The 15,458-nt window shown below is 44.9% G+C and overlaps 1 protein-coding gene across 4 annotated transcripts in view; it reads left to right on the forward strand.

Moving 5' to 3' along the window:
- The window catches only part of KIAA0040 (KIAA0040 ortholog), a 34,161-nt gene extending 18,971 nt beyond the window's left edge, over positions 1-15,190 (forward strand). For all 4 annotated transcript variants that reach the window (XM_004027937.5, XM_004027940.5, XM_004027936.5 and 1 more), the window contains 2 exons: positions 7,393-7,568; positions 12,986-15,190. In XM_004027937.5, the coding sequence (XP_004027987.4) occupies positions 13,119-13,427 (309 nt within the window). In that variant the 5' untranslated portion in view covers positions 7,393-7,568; positions 12,986-13,118 and the 3' untranslated portion in view covers positions 13,428-15,190. The remainder of the gene's footprint in view (positions 1-7,392; positions 7,569-12,985) is intronic.
- Positions 15,191-15,458: the final 268 nt, after the last annotated feature.

Consider the following 15,458-nt stretch of genomic DNA (forward strand, 5'->3'; position numbering starts at 1 on the left):
TTATAATCCAGGGGAGGTGAGCTTAAAATGCTTCCAGGGACCAGGTGGGTGAACAGGACTGGGTGAAGCAGGCAGGATGGGGACTGGGGTGTGGGGTCGGCGAATGGGGAGAACACAGGCCCTTTTAAAGCTCCATCAGATTGTGGCCATGTGGGAGGTTAGTGTGGCCAAATCTTAGGACTAGCTGAAGATTGAGAATTTGATATGAAACTGAAGGAAGCAGAAAAATAATACAAAGTAAAAGTGCCTGTGGGTTGGATATAGCTCCCAGACTGCCAGTGAGTGCTATGCCTACTCAATGGAGTTTCATGCCTTGGGGCCCCAGCATATATGGAGTTATACGTGTTATCAGTGATGCTGTATTGCACTTCTCTTCAACATGTTTGGTCCTATTAAAACATGAGCTCTTTGAGGTCACAGAAGGCATCGTAATCAAGAGTGCACCCACAGGGTGTGACGCATGTGGCAGGCTTTTACATGTTGATAGATGAATAGTTGGATGAACACCCCATCATCTTAGAAGATCCAGAAATTAAAGTCCTCAGCATTCTGAGAATGGTGGTTACAGCAGGATCTCTGGACTCAGAGAGGACGAGAGTCAAACCTCTTTCTGCGCTTGAGTAGCTCCATGTCTTTGGGCGAATCACTTAAATCTCTCATAGCCTCAGTTTCCTCATCTGTAGAATGGGCATAGAAAAAAAGCCTATCTCTTGAGTTGTTGAATGTGACCATGTCTGTAAATCCTTGATTCCACACACAGAGTTGCACACTTAGTAAGAACTCAGCAAATGATGGCTTTTTGATTCCCCGTTCCTGTGAAAGGTGATAAGACTTTTGCCAACCCTCTGTTTTGAGATTTTGGCCTCCTGAAGTATCTAAATCAAAAGAGGACTGTCAAAAGAAAACAAATGAGCATTCTAGCTGAAGTGAAGAGGAGAAAATTGATAGTGATGGAGAACACAAGTCTCCCCTAAGAAATGCGATCCTGGAGGTCAGGAGGGCTGAAAGAGGGAGAAGCACCTGGGAGTGAATGGAAATGAAGTTAGCAGGAAGGCAGGGGAGAGGCTAAGGTGGCTGCCCTGATTCACTAGGGGCTGGTTAACTCACTTTCTACACCAATTCAGTGAAAAGCTGATCAAACTAATTAGAGCAAAATAATTCTTTCACAAATGGATGTTTTCACCTTTCACACAATGTGAATAGTATAATAATAAATATAGTGCTTTACGGTTGGCAAGGCAATTTTAAGGCACCCACTGTGTGAAATATACTTACACAACATGCTTCACACACATTATCTCATTTACTCTGCCCAGCGATGCATTAATTCATTCATCCATTCAGCAAGTACTTACTGCCAGTCCACTTTCTACCAGGCCCTGTGCCAGATACTGAGAGTAAAATGATGTAACGCAGTGAATAAAACACCTAGCCCTCTGAGAAAGATGGTAATATCTTTGTTTACAGAAGAATAAATGGAAAAAGCACTTAAGTGAATGTTCTCCAAACCCCACACCATGTTAGTGGTGGAGACAGGTTTTTTGTTTGTTTTTTATTTTAGAGACAAAGTCTCACCCTGTCACCCGGACTGGAGTGCAGTGGTGCAGTCACTGTAACCTCAAACTCCCGGGCTCAAGCAATCCTCCTGCCTCAGCCTCCTGAGTAGCTGGAACTACAGGCATGTGCTACCACACTTGGCTAATTTTTTTAATTTTTATTTTTGTAGAGATAGGATCTTGCTATGTTGCCCAGGCTGGCAAAATTCTTGGCTACAAGTTTTCTGGCATATAAGAAGAAAAATTAGGAAATTTCCTTGACCTTGAGGAGGTAAATATGAGGAAGTTGACTTGCTAACAGACTGGAGAAATTGTATTCACTCACATTTAGTACAGCTGGAATTTTCAGGGAATCAGACATAATTTCTCATGATTAATCCTGAGGGTAACATGAGGAGAACTAACTATTCTTAGAGTGTATAGTCTGGACCCTTTGGAGAAAAGATAATTAGGGATGAAAAGAGAGAAAAGGAAGGAAAGAAGAAAGGGAAAAGAGTAAAGAAGAATAAAGGAACTGGAGATTCCAGACCTTCCATAATAGAAAATCAAAGAAAGTCCACATGAAGGCTTTTTAAAATTCTTTTCATTGTTCTTAAATCATTCTCTAATTATTTCCCTGGTATCATCCTTGAGACAAGAGAGGATGTTTTTTACCTCCCCCGTATTTCCTAGCATCTCTTAATTAATACTTGATTGACTGAAAGATTGACTCATTTGAACCCACAGTGAAATGGAGCTTTTTAATTTTCTTTTCTGCTGAACCTGAAATAGAGCATATAGTAATTAGGAAAGAATCCCTTGTTATCAGAAAGTCCCAGCTACAATGGGCTCTTTGTAACTGAGCAAAAGGAAGGTAGGTGATTATTTAGGAGCTGATAAAACACTCACCCCTGCCCCCACTTTCTATTGCTCTCAGTGATAGGAGATTTTCTTGATCATTATTTCTCCTTCCAGTGAGTTTTCGTGGCTGGAAGATCTGGCTGGACAGTGCAGTCTGCGGGTGGATAATTATCATTAAAGTCCAGCCACAGTGTGACTGATGGTCACTTTTCTATGCCGTTTGGTTCTTCTACTCTTTCTCCCCGGTGACCTGGTTTGCCTGACAGGTGATTATTCAAGATCTCATTTTTTTAGAACCCTTGAATTAACTTCACTCATTCATTCATTCATTCAGCTACATGCCAGACTCTGGGCATCCAAACAGAATAGGACAGGCAGGGCCCTGCTCTCATGGAGCTTATGTTCTAATGGAGGAAGACAGGCAGTAAAGATGGAAACCAGCATGACAGCAGCATTGTAAGTGACTGAGAAATTTCAAAGTGAGGAGTATCACCAAGGCAGTAGGGCAGGATGGTGAGATAGGGGTTGGCTGGCGTTTGGGCGACATTAGATAACCATACTCCATTAGAAAAAGCCCTCCTGATAAGGTAACATGGGAGGAAATTTGTATGAAAATGTATTTGAGCTGACGCAAATGTTGTGAAGCAATCACGCCAAGATCTGAGGAAAACCATACCAGGCAAAGGGACAAATAGGGTCCTGAGCAAGTGGACAGTCCAGTAGTAGGCGTGGCTAGGCCACAGTGAATGGGAGAGAAGAGAGTACCAGACAAGATCCAGAAGGAGGCAGGGGCCAGACGATGGCAGGGCCTGGGGATGTAAGAAAGAGTTTAGATGTCATACTTCTAGTGACGGGAAGCCATGAGGCGTGAGCAGGGCCTGGGGGTGATATGATCTGGCTCTGGTGGGGAGAACAGGCCGGAGGGAGGGAGGAGCAGAACCGGAGAGATTGGTTAGGAAGCTGCTGCAGTAACCCAGGTGAGAGACAGCAAAGGCCCGGCCATGGAAATGGTGGGAAGTGGATGGAGTCAGGACATAGTCAGAGAGAGAGCAGGTAGGACCAGCTGATGAGGTAGGGGTGGGGAGGTAAAGCCCAGGAGAGAAGCTTAGTCCGAGTGTTGAAGGAATTCATTTATTTGTCCCATATTTATTAGCACCTATTATGTGATAAACAGCTAGGGCGGTGGGGGTGGTGGAGGAAGGTGAGGCTGGGGTAATAGGAGAGTTGGTTTACCAGCCAGTCCTCCTTGCTAAGGAGGTGTGATCATACAGGTGGTGAGCAGCCAAGCGAGGGTTGCGCAGGGAGTGCGCGTTACATTCAGATTTTAGAAAGACGAATTGAAAGAAGGAAAAACTAGAGGCCATTTGAAGGCCTGGACAAATGAGGTAACAATGAGGATAAAGGGGAAGGCACCTTTCTGTGCCTTTCCGTACCCACAGGGCCCAAGTGCCCCTAGCTCAAGCCCTGTTTTACTTACGATGCTCACCACGGTCCAGCCACACTGGCTGCCCTCTCTCATGGATGTGCCATGCGCTTTCCCACTTGAGAGCCCTCACCCTTAATGTTGCTGCTACCTGAGGTCCTGCCCTTAGCGCTGTGCACGCTTGGTCCTTAGTACCCCGAGATCTCAGTTCAGAGTCACCTTTTCAGAGGCCACTCCAATTATTTCCTTTATTGCACTAACATGTATACTTTCTACCTGGAGAAGAGAGATAATAAGTGCACAAACAAAATGTCTGTCTTATGCATGACTATACCCATGGTGCCAGGACAGGAACTGACACATCCTAGGAGCTCATTAAATACATTGAGGGAAGGAAAAAAGGGAAAGTAAGAAAAGACAAAGGGCAGTTTGGTGTCGGGGTGAGGAAGGAAGGAGGCTTCTATGTCCTACTCCACACAATCTTGGGAGAGCCCTGCAGAGAGGGGAAGGAAGTGTATCTAAACCCTTATGATTCAGCTCCTGAGTGGTGCTTATCCATATTTTCATTCTGAAATGGTCGCTTTGAAAGAGAATGATGAATGAACTAATTTAGTCTACCACAGGAAAACTAGAGAAAAGAGAAAATGCCTTGTAAAGGAGACCTACATAATCAAAGTCATGACTCCAGAACTATCTCACATTTGAAAAAGACAAACAAAACCATCATTAGCTAAGGAGTCAAGGGATGTTTACTTTGGCCAGCCTATTTGTTTGGGATCAAACAATCAGGACTAACTTTTATTGCTAGGCAAGGCTCTGAGGCACTCTACTTCTACTGACTCATTTCATTCTCACAACATCCTATTATTATCAATGCCATTCTACAAATGAGAAAACAGAGCCCCAGAGAGAGAGATTAACCTGCCCAATGTGATACAGCTAGTGAGTGGGAGAGCCAGAATTCAGACCCAGGATATCTGGTTCCCAAACCACTGCTCAAAAGCACTAAGGTAAACCCCTCTTTGGCCAAAGCTGCCCTATAGGAGAGTTGTTGAACACATTGCACATTTGTTATAAGCAAATCATTCTAGGGATTATATATGCAATGGTAATTAATAATCATTACCGACATTAGCTTTTTTTGTCACTTGTATTAGGCAGGATAGGCTAACTGCTGTAGCAGAAAATCCCCAAATCTCAGTGGCTTCACCCAACAAAAGTTTATTCTAACTCATTTTATTTTTCACTGTGGTCCGCAGGGGTGCTCTGCTCCACACAGTCATTCAGGAACACCTCCCATCTCTGCCATCCTCAGGGCTCTTGGAGTCCTCCCCTGGATGCTCTGCATCTGGCCAGCCAATGAGCAAGCAGAGAGAGAATAGGGAGGGCCCAGGAGAAGATTTCAGGAGCCACGTTTCCTTGGCTGGAACTCAGTCACATAGCCCCACAGAGACGTAAGGGACTGAGAAGTATGGTCTCACTTGTGCTCAGAAAGAGAATATGGTGGGCATCTTGCAAAGCACTGTGCCAACACTTATTTTTAAGGATGTTTGTGGAAGAGACCTGGCAGGAGGGTAACCTGGGCCTCAGAAGACATTGGTTCTGGCCCTGGCTCTATTAGTCACTAGCTGGGTGATCTCCCACAAGATGCAGTCTCTTTGGTCCCAGATTTCCCATCAATAAAGTAAGGTAATCAACCAGATGGCCCATTTCAGGAGTCTTCTAATCCAGAATGTTTACATGATAAAGCATCATTTTATTAAATAACGATGGTGCCTTAATCATTTTTCTATTGATGCTCTATTTGTGCTTTTGTTCAAAATTGCAACCATAATTATAACATCAATTCTGGGGGAAAATACTATCTATTTTCCTTTAATACTGAATATCTAGTTATGCATCATATATACTCTGGGGGGAAAAAAGGGCTTCCGACTTTGTATTAGGACTAGTTATTTGAAGCAATTCATTAAATTGGGGAAAATGTAGATACCTATTTCAGAATGCCTAGAGCTGGGTCTAAGTAATAAATGTAATGTTCTACAAGCAGATCATTTACTGTGATCAGATCATTTTTGTACAAAACAGTACTTACCTCTATTAGAGGGCACCTGAGCATGCCAGGTTAGCAAGGTGAGAACCATCAAGAAAATATATATCCAGAACAGCCAAGTTAATAACTACTGACTGAGGTTCCACTCTGTGCCCTCGCTGCCAGAGAGCCTTGGTTTCTGAAGTGTGTGATATTATCGTAACCACAGGGATTTTGTAAGGCAGTGTGGTTTGAGAGCTAGGGCAAGGTTTGGACAGGCAGGGTGGAGAGGCCTGGGGTTGAATAAGGTGTTTTAAACCCCCAAGAGAGACGGTGAGGAGTCAGGTAGAGATTGATGGTTTTCCTGTTTTGGAAAGGAAAAAAAAAAAAGAATATACATATACATTCCAGACTGAGAGCCCTCATAGGAGACTAGGGTTAGAAGAAGGAAAGTTGGGCACACCCAGGGACACCTCCTCTCGTGTCCCTCTGCCTGAGAGTTGTCCCACCCATATCTGCTGGAAAACACCTGAGCCACGCCATCATCCCACCCTTTCCGACCACCAATCACCCTTGGCCCAGCTGCCACTTTCTGGACAACTGTGATCATTTCCTCCCCCACACCCTCTCCCATCTGTCCTCTCACACGTCAGAGAGAGTGTTCTTTATGAAATACACATCAATTATGTCCCCTCCTTGCTTAAAACCCCGTGGCTCTCACAGCAAACTCTAGCCCTCCACGTGGCTTACAAGGTCCTGTGGTGTGGGGCTGCCATTCATGGGCCCTGCCATCCACCCTCACCCCACCACTGCTGCTGTCAGCTACCCTGTCCCTTCGGGTCCTTTTCAGGGACAGCAATGGATCTAATTTGTTCATCTAATAAAAAGCACAATACATGTATTGTTTGCCTATGTTTCCAGACTTTGGGGGGACTTTACAGTGTATTAACAATTGAACTCATTTCTTTAAATGTAGAGAACTTCACCTGAAAAGGTCTTGGAGGGTTGAAGAAAAGCCTATCAAGCATATTATTTGGAAATGCTTTAAAATAAGTTTATTTCGTGTTTCAAAACTTTTCAGACACCCTAGCCATGTGTTTGCTGTTTTTGTCATTCAGATCTTTGCTCAGTCGTCCCTCATCAGAGCCTTCCTAACCTCCCTGTTACCCCTTTCGTAGCATCGTGGGGTCTTGTTCGTGGCACTCACCGTAATTACACTTTCACACCTGCCTATATGGTTCTTTGATGAATGTTTGGTTTGGTTCCCACACTAGACTTGAAGCACAGAAAGGACAGGGATCTGGTTTGCTTGTCCTGGGTACAAAGTTCCCAGCAGGAGTAGGTTCTCTGTAATTAGTCACCGCACGATGCCTGCTCAGACACCAATCGTGATGGTCATTTCTTTTCATTGCCTTCCCTCAACCTTCTCCAGGCAGGACTGCTGGCTGCTTCTGCCATGCTGCTCCCATGTCCCCCAACACAGAACTTGACCACAGAACTCATCACACTATACTTCTATTTTTGTTTCTCCCCCTTGCTAGACTGGGCGGTGATCAGGATCTGAATGTACAGGGCTGGTGTTCAGCGATTGTTTACTACGTTGAACGTGACCTCCAGGAAAGCAGTTCTGGCCGAGATCCCCTGACAACGCAAAGCAAGAAGTAACGTGGAAGGAGGCTCCCCAAGCTGGCTGGCCATTTTGCTGCTGTGTGTGGAGGTAAACTTCTTCCCCCCTCTCCTCACCCATGATTCTTCCCCTCATTTAGCACATGGCTCCTGTGCTCATAAATGAAGGTCGGCTGCTCAGCTTGCTTATTCAGTTATTCCCAAACCTGACAATTGTCCAGAAACACTCGGGCTGCTTGCTACAAACATAAATTCCTGGGCCCATCCTAGACCCAACTGAATCAGAGTCTCCAGGAGCAGGATGCAGGAATCTGTATTTTTAACTCCTTAAATGACTCTTCATAGCCAACAGTCCATCCTGCTGTCACCTGGGATCCTGGGCAGAGGAGCTAAAGCAAGCACAGTGATCAGCGCAACCCAAGGTAGAAAGCTCAATGGAGCTGTTTGAGCAAAGGCCCAAGGGGAGGTCTTTGCTCCCAACTGTCAGTTATAAAATGGCCCCCCACACAAATCCAGGAGTCAGTAGTCGCAGAAGAGGGGCCTCTTAAGGTTCTCATAGAGAACTGAACCTCCCACCTCCCCCTACAAGAAGGGTGATGATTTGTACCATTTGGAGGTCACTCTGGAGTTGGTCTCAGGGATTCTAATTGGGTGCCAATGTGATCCTTATTATTAACCTTTCCAGAAAGTATTTACTGTCTCACAGACACTGTTCTAGAGCTTTACATTTATTATTTTGTCTAACATACAAGAACAATGAGAGGTTGACGCAGAATAGAATGCCCTGCTCCCTTCTTGGAGAGCACCGGAAGGAACAGCAGTGTCAGGGCCAGCCCTGGACACAGCCTGCAGTAGCTTTTGGCTCTCAGAGATTGAAGCAGACCTCCCTGTGGAATGACCCACCCCTGTAACACTGCCAAGGGTCCCAAAGCCTGGGAGGGAGGCTGGGGCCTGTAGATGGCTAGCTGCTCTCCTCCACCTCACCTATGAACTCAGCAATCCTCCAGGCACCTTCAGATGTTCCCCAAGCGACCGCTCTCCATCTGATTTCTGGATGCCAGAGTCTAGAGCAACAGCCACAGACCTACAGACCAACCATATTAGGGAGATTACTTCTGAAGACCTTTTCATTTCAATGCGGTGGGGACCCATGGTTCTTTGGCAATAGGGATTGGCTTGGAGGTGAGGAAGGAGGAAGAAAAGCCCAGCACTGGAATTAGACCATTGTTATTTCAAGATAACTCACTATTTTATGGATTATATTTGTGTAAGTATTTTACAGTTTACAGAATGCATTAAATATATTGAATCATTTTGATCCCCACGATGTCATTATGAGGAAAGCTCATTAGCTTCATTTTGTAGCTGAGGTCTGGTTAACTTGCCAAGGTCGTGCAAGTTGACCCAAGGCTCAAAACCAGGCCTTCTGGCTCTGGGATCACTGTTTCCCATCGACACCTCATACATGGGTGGATAGAAGTTTGCCACAGAAAGAGTGAATGAATGATTCTGTCTCCCTAGCTAGATACTACAGAGGATATAGAGGTAAATAATATTGGTTTCAAAGAAATTGAAAGAAAGTTTTCCCCTCTTCTCTCTCCTCTCGTCCACCCCCACAGCCACAATCAGACAGATGAGGTTGGTTGGCACCTATTGTTGGTCTTACAAAAACAGATGAATTACTTTTCAAGCATTGTCAGTGCTATTCAAAAGCTAACAAAAGGCTAGAGTGTACTTCCAGGGGCTGAAGTGTGTCTTCTTTTGCATTCCATGGAAGTTCTCACTTTTAATTCATGCCACTAAGGAGATATTTGATTGTTTTCTGGAAATGCTAATAATGCAAGACTCATAAATACTAATGAAACACAATAGATTAGCAGAGCTCAGCAAGTAACCTGGGGGGGTGCCTAGAAAAGAATTCTTAGATTAAAAAATATAAAGAATACCTTTTAATCAAATTTTCCCCAGACTGGCTTCCCAAATGTTAATGAATACTCTTTGGCTGTATGGGGAGCAGCCTCAAATAAGTCCCTTTAGGAATCCAGAAGTGAATTATTGACTTAGCTTTAGCTTGAAAAGAAATCTATTTATTCAAAGGCCATTTTAGGGGCCAAGGGATGGATGAGTTTAAGACAAAGGTTGGGAGGGGTGGGAGGGCCCTAGACGTTGAGATAAACATATAATTCAAATGCATGCTTCTACTTCAGCCAACTAAGCAATCTAGTTTGGAATTTGCTTATTATACTTGGCTTTTATGACTTGATCTATCAATAGTAATAACTCCCCTGGAATGGACGAGGCTCCCCGATGTCAGAAACCATATCTTTGTCATTCACTATTGAATTCTCAACACCCAACAGTGCATGAAACATATTAGGTGCTCAGTGAATGTTTGATAAACGGATAAGGAGATTTAAAGAACTTTCTTAACACATTTTCCAGAGTTCTTCAGATCTCGTTATCTTTTCCTGAAAGGCAGCTCTGATCACAACATTCTCCTGTTGTAAAGCCCCCAAATAAACGCAAACCCTATGACGGCCCCTCTACCCTGGCCATGCCTACCTCCTAGTGTCCCTTCTCATCCTCTCTTCTCCCACCCTGAGCTCCAGGCTCACCAGAAGACCCCCTGTTCTCCTGCTCATGTTCTAGAAGTTTCTCTGCCTGGAATGTTTGAACATCCTTTTCACCTATATTTCTCTGTCAAAATACTACGCATCTTCAAGGTCGTCCCCCAGGTGGCTCTACCTTCATGAAAACTGACCTGATCTCCATGAGCTCGCCCTCCTTCCTTGCTGGCTGAACCCAGAGGGGCCCCTGATACCCGTCTGCTCCCTGTAGGAACAGCACAACCCCTGGCACAGAATAGTTGGTGAACATTTGTGGTGGTGGTGTTATCTAACGTGAATCAGGAAAGCTGTGAGTAGGATCAAATTAGAGAAAAGCACCCAAAGCCTTTCCACAACAGAGCAGAAAGATCCCAACAGACAGGGCCACAAACCCACTCAAGACTGAGGTAAAAGCAAAGGTCATGGCAGAGGGAGAAGGAAAATCCAGAATACAGATGAGTGGCCTGAGATACAGCATCACCAGGGCTTAGAAGCACGCCGAAGGCTGCTTTTCTCTACAGAGAGCCTGGCAGCTTGATGGTGTGTGGGCAGATCCATGGCATGGGCTGTTCCCAGGCCTCAGAGGGGCTTGAGCAGAGCCTTGGACGAGAGGACATGACTCCTCAGGATACTTTTCTTTGTTGCATGTTGAGTTTAAGTTCAGGCAGCCATATGCTTTCTATAAACCTGCACTTGGGCAGGACTTTGTTTTTATTTTATGTATCTTCATGCATTTGGGAAGGATCTAACAATGAGAAATAAATCTCTTTGCAGTCTTTCCTACAATAGACTGGGATAAGCATTTAAGTTAATCTGGGGAATAGCCAAATATTGTAAGATTCTGTAAATCCTGGGCTGCTTGCCAAAAATGGGTTAATTCCACACAACGGAATAGGAGGCCACAGAGCAACGCCTGTGAGCAGATCACTCCTTGCGGATCTGGAGCCAAACTCTCCAGAATGAGTGAGACCGGCTCTGGCACTCACTCACCGTGTGGCCTGAGCCTCCATCTCTTCAGCTGCAGGATGGGGGAACCACAGTACCTACTTCATAAGGGTGTCATGAAGATGAATGAGTTAATAGAGTGCCTAGAACAGTGCCTGGTATATAATTAGTGCTTACTAAAAGTTGGCTAAAATTATTATTGTCATCCTATAGCATTTCTTTGGGCTCCATGGACCAAATGGCTCAGTAGTAGGTGCCAATTTGTACGCTTGCAAAAGCTATGTAAATAATGCCATGAGAGGGTGGGATTACATGCCAGCAGACTAGGACTGAGGACAGCTGGGGCTTAGATAGGCACATGGGCACTGGGATCATGAGACATTGATAGAGCATGCTATCCAAGGAATTAGACCTCTGAGGACAATTGCTGGGGCATCATGTAGAAAACATCACCCAGGAGGGCTGCACATGTATGCAATGAAGCCTGAGCTGATCTTGAATTCCAGGCCCAGGTCCCCAGTGTTCCCATCCGTAGACACAGCTCACTCAAAAGATTAAATGCAGATGAAAATGATTAGAAAAGTATGAAGTGAAATGCAAGCATAAAGTGACATCATTATCATCCTTAGTTCCTCTTCTTGCCTGGCAGCCTGCGGAGAGTGCTGAACCCATTGTCCAGAGGTCTGGGTGGGTCTGGGTGGGCCTGTGTGGCCTGGGTGGGTCTCCATGGCCTCAGACATGTCACCTCACTGCTCTGGACCCCAGATTCTTTATCCTTAAGTGAGAGAGTTCATTGGGATGATCTCTGGAGTGTCCATCCTGAAAATCAACCACTCCTTAATATTTGGGTCCTGGAGAATGTCTTACACCAACAGGCCTCTTAAATTTCCTTGAATCATGCCTGTCCTTGAAGTCTTGTTTGTACACAAGAACCTGTAATTCCAGAATGGAAGGCAGCCTCTAAGACCTTATACTTGAGAGCTGAGCTTTAAGATATATGTGGAGGGGTGACCAGGGAAGAGGGGCAGCTCTGTACAAGCAACCAGGAGAATGGCCCCAGCTGTATGCTGAGTTCAGAACAGGAACAGGGAGGCACCCAGGAACCTCACTCTAGTTTCCAAGCACCATCACTAAGCAGTCTGCAAGGACTCCTCTCCCATGGAGAAGAAAGAGAGCAGGAGACTTTGGAGTATTTGGTCAAGGAATAGAAAACATAAAGAAGGGTAATGAGGGAGAGGAAGGTAGAAGGTAGAATGTGGAAAGCCAGCAAATGGTCACCCCTGGTTCTCTCAGCCTTGGGAGGAGAGGACTTCTCAGGCACAGGAATGGGATATAAGGAGGGGAGGAGACATGGGGCAGGGAGGAGATCATGAGGGGACAGCACGGAAAGCAGGCATGGGGCAGGATGAGGACTGATGACCTCTTAGCCCAGAGGAGACCCAAGTCCCCTACTACAGACAGCAAGACATAGACATCTCACTTTGTGCTTAAGCTTCAATAAGCTTTGAAAATGGCAAGTTATGTTGATAAAAGGTTACATACAGACCTGTCCTGTGGGGAGTGTGTGTTCAACATCTGTCAGGTGAGCTGCAGTGGAAAAAAGATTGAGAACTGCTGTTGCAGAAGGGTCCAGGGAAGCAACCCCTTATCAGAACACTGAACACACACATTGATTCATTTATCCAACAACTATGGAGAACTTCCTACGTGCCAGACCTGATATACTATTCATCTTTATATCCTAAGCCCAATATAATGTGTGTACATAGCAAGAATTAGTTGATGCTTATTGATTACATGCATGCATTTATCTTGTTTATTGAGTCAATACAAGTTTACTGAACCCTGGAAATCTTCAATTCCTTCCCCTTTCCTAAGCCTAAAATCTATGAAACTATTAAAATTGTAGACCAGTCCCCCTGCATTTCTCTTCAGTTGTCTGTTTTAATCTCTTCAGGTGCTGTCAGTGGCATGCCCAAACCCAAAGCTGGAAGAGGAATAAATTACAAGTGGTCAAGTTTGCATCCTTTTGAGCCCAGGACCTGCTTGTAAGCCGAGAGGGTTCTCTGGCCCCAATCTAGCTAAGCACCATGGAGAGAATCAGCACCTTCTTCAGCTCTATCTGGGACACCATCTTGACCAAACACCAAGAAGGCATCTACAACACCATCTGCCTGGGAGTCCTCCTGGGCCTGCCACTCTTGGTGATCATCACACTCCTCTTCATCTGTTGCCATTGCTGCTGGAGCCCACCAGGCAAGATGGGCCAGCAGCCAGAGAAGAACAAGAAGAAGAAGAAGAAGAAGAAGAAGAAGAAGAAGAAGGATGAAGAAGACCTCTGGATCTCTGCTCAACCCAAGCTTCTCCAGATGGAGAAGAGACCATCACTGCCTGTTTAGTTAGGCAGGAAGCAGAGGTGTTTCCTTTCTGGAGCTAAGCCTCCTTCTGACCACACACAGACATTTCAGGAACCCCTGAAATGATGCACTATGTCCATGTCCACAGAGTAACTACTCAACCAAGGAACAAACCTCAGACTAAGTGTGCCAGTGGAGGGCAGTCCCAGGGACCACGTGGACAATTCTTGGATACTGTCTTGGCAGCTATGTGTCCAATAGCAATGCTCCTTACTGCAGACCCAGGCATGCCTCCCACCTGTCTCTGGCATACCCCACATGCAAAGCACAAAGAACATTTATCCATACATCTCAATATGGTTCCCAAGTGTGTGCACATGCACGTAACACATACACACAAATTCAGGCAGCAGGTATGTGGGCAAGTATATTCTGCTCATCAAATGGTCATTGGCTATGTACTTTGTGCAGGGAAGTACATTATCTACAGTCACAAAAATGTCTCACGGGAAAGCCTTGCCAGATTCAGACACATATACACAATTTCCTAACCAGCAAGGCCCCCATACACCATCTATTCCATAAACCACTCAGGTTAGAGATGCATGCTTTCCTATTTCTAACTCTACACATAAACTTTTACTGGAAGTACTCATAATTGGACATTCCAGCAACCTGCTACAGTTCCCCACCCTTGTGTGTCTTGATACAGACACACCAAGTTTCTGTGCCTCTGACCCCTCACCTGTGCCAAGATGTTTAAAGTGTGATGGTTCAAAATTCATTGAAAGCTCTTTTCTTGTAACTCATGACAAAGTCCGTCCTCATTGCCACTGAGAGGTGTTTAATGTGATCCAAGACCTCTCTGTGAAACATTACCCCCGCAAACCATTCAGCAAAGTGCCTTTCTCCAAGCAAGAACAAACAGCTCTTGGTGGTGACTGCTAGAAAGCTATGGAAGCCCACTCATTTATGTCAGTGGACTGCAACTGTGTACCTGTGTAATGTTTACAGATGGAAAGGGTGAGGAGATGCTACACCTGAGCTAAGTATCTCCTATATAACCAAAGTTTCCAGCAGGGAAGGAACTAGACAATCATCAGTGCAGTCTCACAGAAGACAACACTGGAAGTGATGTCATAAGGTTGTGATGTGTTCATGGTATGGCACAGGTGGGATGCAGAGGTAACAGAGTTTAAATGAAAGTAGGATGAAGCTATAAAGAGGTTTATTTATATTTATATTGAAGCTCAGGCAAGTGCCTTGCACACAGTAGGTACTTATAACTAACTGTGGTTACTGTTGGATATGTGATGTTGTTAAGGGTAAGCTTGTAATACCTCACCAATTCTCCCCGAGTGATCTTCTCTTCTAAGTGAGCCCACTAATTGCTGCAATGGATGAAATTGGGTGTTTAATGCTGCAGGAGAGTACATGTAGGTGACACATGTGCCTTGAGGTATGTGAGGACATGTAAATTAGATCCACAGTGAGCTGAGGAGGGCTTTCCCCGCCAGAGTGAGGTTGGGAAGCAGAGTTAATCCACTTATAGGATGAACTGCTTGGTATTTTTATTGTATTGTGACTGTATTACAAAGATGGACAATTCACTCCTTGGGAGCAAGTTATGCTCTAGAAGTTTATTTACAAATATGCTGGGAAGCTCTCTTGAAATATTTTCCCAAGGAAGCTATTCTACACAGTGGCAAAATTGCTATCTAATTAATAATGTAGCTAAACTATGATATTTATAGTAGCAAAAAACTAAATTCTATAAGATTGCATTAAAGGAAAGATATATTCTATTTGCTCACTTGGGCTGCTTGGTACTCACCTGCCCTCCAGGTGTACTTTAGGCCTGTGGAGGGTGGGCATTTAGTGGCGACCCTTGCACCAGGGTTTTCTAACAGATGACCCTGTGAATCATAATTTAAACCCGCGTATATTTCATAGCCAGTCACATTTGCCCTCTCACCCTATATGGCCATAAACTGCCTAAGCACTCAGGCCTCCCACTCATCAACCCCTTTGACCAGAGAAAAAAGCACTCTGGTTCTCTATCCCCTTGTCACA

The sequence above is a fragment of the Gorilla gorilla genome, chromosome 1 (genome assembly GCF_029281585.2).
Source record: "Gorilla gorilla gorilla isolate KB3781 chromosome 1, NHGRI_mGorGor1-v2.1_pri, whole genome shotgun sequence".
NCBI classification, from domain to species: Eukaryota; Metazoa; Chordata; class Mammalia; order Primates; family Hominidae; genus Gorilla; species Gorilla gorilla.